Below are 10,159 nucleotides of genomic sequence, written 5' to 3'. Positions count from 1 at the left end.
AACATACAGGGGCACCATTAATTTGTCTTACAATATCAATTCCTCCTCTACTGTAACATTAAAAAGCTGTTGGTCTGGGTCAAGGGAAAGAACAGTTGTGTCCCTGCAGTTATTCAAAGGAACATGAAGTCTGTAGTTACACACAGTAGAACACTAATTTTAGGGAATGCTTACCTAACATGGACCTTGGTGCTACCAGAACTGCCATTCCTGAACAGCTACTTGCTTATGACAGATTACTTGACACACCTTTGTTCTGCCTTTTGTGTGAATATTGTACTTTTATAGCTCCTTCTTCCAATGTACCTACTGAGACAAAAGGTTTATATGAAATATAGCAAGCAGGGAAAGTAAGAAATGTGGATCACTGCAGTAGTTTCTTCCCCTTTGTAAGATTAAGGGAAGGAATGCAGTATGTACCACTCACCTTAAGTGAAAGCAAGTCCAAAACAATTCCATGCTGAAGCTTACAGTTATGCCCAGACAATCAAATATCAGTTACTTAACTTTTGACATCCCTGTGCTACCTTGTCCTTGTTGCTTCCACGCTTGCTTGTGTTTTTGTATCTCACATTTCTCTTTTCCAGCTGGAACTGTCATTGTTCCCAGGGATGACTGAGAGCAGGGCAGCCATCTGTAGGGCAGTGGTTTTGCCTGGATCATCAGTGCACAGCAGTCAGTCTTCAACCTGCCTCAAAAGCACCAAGTCCCAAAGCACAGCTTGGCACAGAAGTGAGGTTTTGTTCAGAGGAATCTGACCAGGATGGTGTTGAAAGCAAGAGCATGTCCATAGTCAGGGTGAGTGGGATAGATCCAGAATGGAACAGGTCACTGCCTGCCATGTCTCTCACACAGGAGCCTACAGCAGCAATCCCACAGAAGAGCCAAACAGAAACATTTGCAAAGCTGCACAAGGAACTGAACTTCAGCTCTGGGCTATGAGCAGTTTTAGCACTTCATCAAAGGAGATGGGAGTTTTGCTTTGGACAGTAGACTTTATTAGAAATTTTCTCCTCATTCATCAGTAAATTCACATTAAAATATGCTGAAGGCAGCTCAGTCTAAACATTTGACATTCTGCCCTAACAACAACTTCCAGTTTAAAAACTAGATAACTGATTCAGGCAGATAACTTGAAACATGTAAGAAACACAAACAGAAAGCAGCATCTTAAAAAAGGGATGAGCCTGAAAAACTGATACATTTCAGATGGAGCTGGGGAAAAAACCAGAATCAGTCACCCCAAGATGGGAAACAGTTAAATGAGAACTCCAGACGCTAAACAGATAAATAAACATTATAACCACACATACATTAAAAAGAAAACAAAGTACTTAGAGTTCATACCACATAAAAATTATAAATTTGTTTAAAAAAAAAGTGACAAGCTTCCTAAAATATGAATATCCTAAATTCTTGGGACAATGAACACTTTGTTATAAACTGCAGAACTTTGGAGGGACTAGATTTGGTCTTGAAAACAATGAACTGCACCTTACTGTTACCAAGTCCAGAAACTGATCTGACACATAAACCATTTGTTTCCTCTCATGTTTTTAAACCACATTCTCTTCTTTTAGACAATAATCTGCTTTTTTAAACATTAGAGCTTTTAGATATTATAGGCCTAATTATGTTGAGCACTGAACACGCAGAACTCTCAACAATTCTGCATACCAAGGTTTAAATATTTTTCAAGAGTTACTGTCAAGACTTTTCCTTTGCGAATTTATTTTTATTTATTGGAGTAAAGTGTAGGAGAGAGAACGAAAAATGAAAATCGTAATATTGAAAAATGGTCTGCCTGCAGGACACTGAATCTTGCAGGTCAGATTTTCTATTGGCATTTACCAGAAGCAACAAAGATAAACCAATCAGTGTATGAGAGATGAGAATTATAGCCTTCAGGACTGTAAACACAAAAGGCAACAGGTAACGCATGAACCTCAATCAAATCAATGTTTTCACATTCTTTAGTAGTCCCCCACAGTGATCTGCTTTCACTGGTTCAGAAAAAAATACATATATTAAAAATTAAATAACACTTCAGTGTCCATCACAAAGATTTATATTTTGCTGTAAACAATTTTCTGCCATTTGCATTGATGAAGTCCAATGTGAGGCCAGAGGGTTCTAGATTTCTTATTGGTACTGTAAATAATTTTTCAGAGACAGAGGCAAAGGTAGAATTTCTATGTCATGCAGGCGGTCTCTGCCAAGAGCAAAACGAATTGATCTTCGGCACAAGTCCATTAAAGGCAGGGGTTCCGCTGGAAAAACAGGAGAAAGAAAAGAAAACAAAGAGTTAATTTTTCAACATCTCCATTTACAGACAATGTTTTGTTTATTAACAGAGATTCTGTATTCTACTGTCAGTCACAAAGATAGCAATGGTATTGGGAAAACCTCTGTATCTTGAGGCAATTAAGATAATCAGTAGAAGTCAAGGCAGAATTTTCTACATTTCACCATAGTCAGGGGCTGCAAAGTTTCACACTGAGCTTCTTTATCTGTGAGGTTTAAATCAGTAATGCCAAACCACTCTTCAGGCTGCTCTCCCAAGCACAGAAGTTACTACATTTTCAGATCTCAAACAAGACAGGGAGTTTCTACTGTGTTTATAACACAACATTCATAATTTTGTGTTAACATGAACTACACTGGCAACTTCTGACCTTTACATCCCAGCTCCTTCTGCATCTTAGGAACTGGAAATGGCACTTAAGGGTAACCTAACTTCTCAGCCAACAGTGCTTTTCCTCCAACACTCTCTTAGCCTTTCTTTCTAGGAACTCCTTTGGAAGAAAAAACTAAACAAAATACCCTCCAAAATCTAGAGGAAACATAACCTTTTCCTCTGTGAATAAATTAGTGGAGGAGGATTTGGCTGACTGGAAGGCAGAGTGAGTGTGTGAGTGTGTGTGTGTGTGTGTGTGTTCCCATATGTATGCACACAACCCCCACCCAAAATATATAAACAACATCTTCAGATGTCTTAAGTTTAATTTAATCAAAGTGAGTTAAGTATCTGCCAGAAATGCCTCGCTGATAGCACTTCAGACAGGACACCCAAACTGATCCCCAGCATCTCAAACCATCTCACTCCTATATCCCATCCGGGCCTGCAGAGCTAGCACAGAATTGCAGGAACATCATAAAATTTCCACCTCATAGTAGCAAGAATCATCTCTGTGACTGCAGTTTTGGCAAGGAAATCCTTCTGCCACAGGAGCTGGAATAAAGCTGTGAAGTCTTGTACCAGTTACTGCTATCTTTAAGAATTCCAACCAGATGGATTTTGTTGCACATGCTGGCTTAAAAGGGTAAGAACTTAAAAGATTAAAGGAAACTTTTCTTCTTTACATGATAAAAGAGTAGTAGCCTTAAAAACCTTACTAGCACTTTCAAATAGAGGGGGAAAAAAAGTATTGTGCCTATATTGTAATGATAACATTCTATAAACTTGACAGATTTCTTACAAGTGCTCAACACTGTACAGCACTCAGTGGTTTTATCCAGATCTGTTGTATGAGCCATGTGCAGATTTACACACACTGCCTAGAGGAAAGTGTTCCCTCATGGCAGGGAAGTGGGACCAGATGACCTTTAAGGTCCCTTTTAGGGACCATTTCATGACTTTATTCTATAATTCTGTGTTAATCCATCAATCTGTTAGCTGATATTTTAAAACTAGTTGGAAAAAAAATCATTACAAAGCACAAAATACCCAGTTAAGGACTGGATTTATATGCTAGAATTGTCTGCTCTGGTGACACATCACCGACTTAATGGATTTTCCATCATTTATCTCAACATCACATTTGATTTGTGTTGTCCACAGTTCACTATGATATTTCCCCAAAGTGGCTGCAAAAAAGCTTAGAAAGCATTCTGAAAGACGAAAAGGTTTTTTTAGCTTATAACCACTTCAGTGACTTGATATGGAGTCTACTTCTTGACAATACACCTCATTGATAATTTTACCTATTAAAAATTACACAATAAGAGCCCTCACAGGAGCCCTCCATGAATAAAGCAACGTTTTCTCTGCATAGGTGATCTTAGTTTTCATTTTTTCCACAGGAGAATTATGGATGTTAAATCTTAAGGGATGAAACTGTGAAATTCATTAACCAGGATTAATAAGCAGGAACAAAAATAGCTCATGAGTTCTGGGACACAGAATACAACACATCTTACAAGCCTTACACCATAAACAACAATTTTCTGAGTATCTTCCCACAATCTCCGAGGTCCCATTAGGAAGATATAAAATGAGCAGTAGGAGTGTTTAAAGCCATTAACTGACCATGTGGTCTCTTTTTTTTCCTAGACAAAGGAATATGTAAAATGTAACCATCTGTGCAGCCAGGCACAGTGTTAATCCCAAACTTCAAAACACAATTTAAGGAAAGGTTAAATTATTTTTCAAGCTTGAAATGCTAAATGAATGTCTCCTGTCTCACTTCTACAGGGAGTTTTCAAATGCTGAAGAAGATGCCCTCAAGTGTTTGCAACAGCTGCTAAATTGCACATACTAAACACGGTTTTGCAACTTGAAAATTGAACTATATTCTTTTATTCTACCTGACAGCAGTTCAAACCTACAACAAATTCAGAACAGGTTAGTCCTACAATACTAAATAAAAATTATGTTTTCTGGGGTGCTGGCTGTAAGAACTCGAGAAAAAATTGTAATAGTAGCATTTTAAGTTAAAAGTGTATGTAGCTGTGCATAGTCCTAAATGAATAAAAATTAAATTCAGAAAAAGAAATAACCTTAGTTTTGAAACAGTTGATAGGACAAAGGTAGAACTCTTAAAATTAAAGACTGACATTCTCAGGCAGCCTAACTTGACAGAGCTATTATGAACCACTTGGTGTGTACCTTCATGCTAGCACTCCCCTTCCACCACATCCCACGTTTTCACTATGCATTTCTCAAAGCAGGAATCAAAGTACCAGAGTAACTCAGTCCTTGCAGAGGGGAAAGGACTGGTTCAGCCTGAGGATGTTGCCATGCCAGCTGAAACACACACACAGACTCAGTGCACCCAAAACACTCCACAGCACATTCAAACGTTCAAATCATACTTCCAAAATGCTGTTTTCATTTGAGATCATAGAAATACTGCTGAGAACATTCTAATAATGCAAGAGATGGGAAAAGATGAATACTTTCAAGACACATCTTTAGCTTTAACTTGGCTATAGAAAAAGCTTTTCTTTCACACCTTTAAATATTTGAATATTTAAATATTTGAAAAACTTTTAAATTCAGGGCTATTAGCTGTTTGTCAGAACACCACACTAATTCTAATGCATATTAAGTACCAAGAGTTGTATTTTTAAAACAACCCCCAATGGACTGGAACTGGAACATTCAAGGCCCCCAGAAGTACCTGAACTAACAATTTTTCCGAAGTTATGTGAACTCCAATAAAGTCCTTGCCATTAGAAAAAAAAAAGACGAGTGAATTGTTGAGCTGGAATGCAAAATTGCAAAGAAAACATGATTCACAAGAATGGCTCTTTGTACTAAATTCCCAAGCAGGCTAAGAAACCCACGGTGAGACACTCCAGGGCAAGGGAGCAAGCTTTGCACAGGAAACCCAGCGCTTCCTCTGGGCTGCAGCAGCACCCGGAGAGAAACTGCAGCTTTGGGAAGCAGCTCCAGGCCTGGGGCAGCCCCAGGCACCTTCCTGAACACTCTGTACCAAATCACCTCCTCATCCAAAGTTTGCTCTGAGACTCTTCACCCAAAGGTAGCTCCCCATATCTGCCACATTACAGAAAAGTACTTCTCAAGAGAAGAAAAAATTAATTTAAAAAATACTGGCATGCCAGAGTTTAATTCCTGTGTCTCCCCTCTTGGCGCCAGTAGTTTAATAAAAGGTCCATTTGCAAACCCTCCTGTCCATACACTACAGTCACGCCCAGGGGGACACTTTGGCAGCACAATCACAGCCACTCCTCTTACCCAGAGCTGCATTTCACCAAGAGGGCCACAATATAGCTTAAATGGCTATTTAACATAGTAGCTAATAACTTAAAAAACACTTAAATATATGTTTGGTTAATTACATTAATTAAAAGAGCTATTGAGTAACTGTTGATTCAGCTACTGATTCAGCTGTTAATAACACAAAATAACTGTGTTATTATACATATAGATATAGTCATTCTAATGGTGTCACTGCTGGGTTAAGGACAAAGGCAAAGAAACGTTTGTAATCAGACACAACCCTGTGCTTGTGAGCATTCCTTCAGTGCACATACATTTTTGAGAGCAATTTGCACATCATTACCAGCTGAAAAGTTCATTTAGTTTTGGCAACCTGCAGTTATTTAACAATCTGGCACTCGAGCAAGGCTGCCTCCTCTCCGCAAACAGGCTTTTGTAGAGGAGATAAAGTCATCGAGCAGCTGATAACACTAAATGTTATTAACTGCAATGTTACATGCGGCTCACACAAAAGAGCAGCTCTTAGCAGACAACACTTATTTGCCAAATAACAATACTATATTTTAAAATAAATTTGTAAAGCTCTAACAGCACCTCATGTTCGTGGCTTTCATTAATCTATGAAGAATGTATTTTTATCTTGTGTTATAAAACCAGAGATGACTGGGAGGGGGAACCACAATCAGCAAAATTAAAGCTGGGTGAAAGACAAAGGAAGTTTTCATAAGAACTGATGTCACCAGAACTTAGGAGGTTTTTTTTAAAGTTATTTTATATACATACCTAAGACACCGAGCTATCTTATGTTTCAATAGTTTTGACCTTTAACTTATTAAAAAGCACTTAAATTCAGCAATCCATGTTAATGTTAACAATTGCTGAAAGGCACTTCTAAAGTCAGATTTAAAAAACAAAACCAAAAACCAACAAAAGCCCCAGTATTAGGAGACAGAGATATGATTGCACACCATTAAATAAGTGAGGGACATCTCTCCAGTCCTAACTTTTCTCAAAAGGGACAAGCCAGCTCATAAAGGAGTTGAAGCCACAATGCCTCAAGAAAGGGAATGTAAAGTCTTGCGTAAGTGCTGCATGCCTGGTGCACAGAGAGGAGTCTGGGAAGGAGGGAAAAGCAGGATGCCACTGCTCATATCCTGATGTCACAGCTTGTGTCCTACCTGGTGTCATGGTTTAACATTGGCCAAATGCTAGGCACCCACAAAAGTCATCTGCTCACCCTCTTCTGCTACAACTGACCCTTGTCTGCCTACCAAAACCCAGGCTGTGCCAAACCAACACACCTGTGCACAAGGTTTTTCTGATTTTCTGTACTTTCTGGCTATTGCTCTGCTCTCCTTCCTGCTCCCAAGTCTTCACCTCTCTAAGTCAGCAGCACTCCAGCTCTGCCCAGCACTGCCCTTCACTGCTCCATTTTTACCTCATACTTCGCCAAGATCAGTGAGCATCATGATCTTCAGAGGGAGGGTGTCCTCAAAGACTGATCCCTTGCCATGGAGCTCCAAGATGGACACAAAGTCTTACACTGGGCCTGGGGGGACTTCCACATCCAGAAAGTGGGAAGGGAAAGCTTCTCCATGGCTTGTCAGCATACAGCTGATGTCTCTCTGCTCTGAGGGACAATCCTCTGTTCCCTACCAGGGCACCCAAGTGCCCACTGTACAGACTGCAGCATGCTTTTGTTAAAATCTTTTTCCTCAATTTTCATCCTCCTCCAGTTATTAAGACACCTGCTTAGAGGTAACGTGGCCTAAGTGCTTCCATTAGGGTGATTTAGAGTATGCAGAAATTTGTAACTACCATTTAATTATCACACACAATGAGCACACAAATACATGTAAGCCAGGAGTTTTCCTTCCAACCTTTGTGTCAAAGCCTAATTATTGCTTTAATTTTACACAGTACAGGCCAAATGCTTTCCAACACATAATAGGGTACATAAATACACCCCTTGTGACATATTTATAGCTTCCCTGATGCAACTGATGGAAAATTTGAGTTGTGTTCCTCAAATGGCACAATCTAGAGAAAGGAAATTGCAAATAATATATTAAAGAACACAGGCTATGACCAGCCATAAAAAATGCTAATAAATCTCCTAACAGCAATGGAAACTCAGACAAAGGATAACACTTATCTATTTTCCCCACAGATGTCTTTAAGCTCTGCAGCCTAAACCAGTGAAGCACCTTAGAAATCACATTTAAATCACGGTCCAGGTGATCCAGAGCAATCACCTCTCTGAAGAATTCTGCAATCCCAAAGGGCACGGTGTGATTTTCAGGAGAGCATTGCCATTTTCCCCCAAGTCACAGGTTTATCCATCCCCCTGCCTCCCACGGGCAGCCCCTTCCCGGCAGCTGCAGCTTTAGCAGTGCCTTCCAAAGCTCCCGGGTGGCAGATGGGAGATTCTGTGTTATCAGGCAGGGCTGATAAGGAGACGCTGTCTCCAACAGTTGTCTGCCAGCACAAATAAAGCTTTGTGCTGTCCACACCCGCCCTTGCTTTTAGCAGGCACCGTGGGGAAGGTGAAATGCACAAAACAACACAAACACCGCCCTGCAGTTGAGCTCACCCGCATCCCACAAAAATTCGGCACTTGAAATTTAATATGTTAAAGGGAGAAAGGAAGGCAAGAAAGCTTGAACAGCGGGAAGGACTCAAGGGTAACCCTCCCCCCCCATCCTTCTCTGCATACCTGGGGCTGGGAAGGGAGAATTGGTTTACAGGTTTATCTTTTACGTGTTAAATGCAGTTAAGGGCAGATCAAAACTTGAATCAAGCAGCATTTAGCAGAATTAAGCTGAAAAAGCAGCAGTGAACAAGTAGATATTCTGCAACATCATTTCTTTCCAGTTAATGCTCTCCAGCTGTGCTTTCTTGAGAGGAGATGGTTGAAAAGCAGAACAGAATGAAAACAACCAAAACCGACCCCCAAAGCCAGTGACTGTTGCATATGAGTAGAGATATTATAAAAAAGGCCTTATAAAATCAAGCCTTGCTGTGCTAAATTACCAGCTAGCCTGTTACTTCTTCTAAGTGCAGCTAGCTAACTTCCCATGTGAAAAATCAGAAAAGTGAAAGCAGTTAACACAAAAAGCTATTCTAGTAAGAGAACCATTTACACCTGTAATAACAAAAGATCTGTCCCATGAGAATCTACAGAAGAAAAATGTAAACATCTGAGTAAAACAAAAAGTCTTAGCATGTACACACAAAACACCTTTTAACCAATGAATTAAGTGGCAAGAAAACTACTATCCAATCAAAGTTAAACACAAACTCTGTAAAAACTATAAAAAATAAGTTACGTGAATAAAAAATAAGCTTTTCTACATAAAGAAACTGAGTCCTGTCTGCTTATTACTGCAACAAGTGGCCTCTTGTTATGGGTTGGATAAAGAATCTGTCCTTTAAGCACAAACACACAGCTCCATGCAATGTCTTTTTAGCAATTCAGAGTTTGAAATCTTCTAGGAGGTAGACACACAAGACTCAGACAACTGATCCGAACTCAGGAACACCAGAGCCTAAATTCAATTAATTCAACACAGGCTTAAAATTCTCTCCTACAGATTTCAATTTAGCAGGCTTAAACATAGGCCTAAACATTTATCATATTGGCTACAGGAGTGTTCTTAGAAAAGTATTTTTTGTCTATGTACATTTGTAGGAAAGCTGTGTTTATAGTCACACACATCTATACCTGCAGCAACTCCTCTGAGAAGCTCCTTGTGGTCTCTAATAGTTCTTACCCTCTAGGCAGGTTTATGATCCACCCAAAAAAGGGCCCTGACCCACCACATTTCATATCAAGAACAGGCACAGTACAAAGCCTGGCCCTGGCCAAATCTACATGCACACCTTACTGTGGAAACTCACCTGAGAATCTTCTTTTCTGAATTACAACTTCTAATTTAAATGTACATATGCATCATAATAATCCAATTTCCACCACCAAAATCAAGAATATAATTAATATTTTAAAACTTTTTCCTACGCTATTTCTACAGTTTAGATTACTAAATTGTACTGCTCTATCTGATTCAGAAACTGCAAAACAGTCAGATTAATAAGGAGTTTTTATATAATAAACAGCAAACAAGTGGCCTTTTAAAAATTGCAGCAAAACTGTGTAATAAACTTGTTTTGCCATATCTTGATAAATTTGCATGG

At 39.4% G+C, this 10,159-nt stretch overlaps 1 protein-coding gene across 3 annotated transcripts in view; it reads right to left on the bottom strand.

Moving 5' to 3' along the window:
- Positions 1-971: 971 nt before the first annotated feature.
- The window catches only part of SPSB4 (splA/ryanodine receptor domain and SOCS box containing 4), a 96,656-nt gene continuing 87,468 nt past the window's right edge, over positions 972-10,159 (bottom strand). For all 3 annotated transcript variants that reach the window (XM_030954114.1, XM_030954115.1, XM_030954112.1), the window contains exon 3: positions 972-2,270. In XM_030954114.1, the coding sequence (XP_030809974.1) occupies positions 2,143-2,270 (128 nt within the window). In that variant the 3' untranslated portion in view covers positions 972-2,142. The remainder of the gene's footprint in view (positions 2,271-10,159) is intronic.

Source organism: Camarhynchus parvulus, chromosome 9, assembly GCF_901933205.1.
Source record: "Camarhynchus parvulus chromosome 9, STF_HiC, whole genome shotgun sequence".
NCBI lineage: Eukaryota > Metazoa > Chordata > Aves > Passeriformes > Thraupidae > Camarhynchus > Camarhynchus parvulus.
This window is presented reverse-complemented; position numbering and strand designations above follow the sequence as displayed.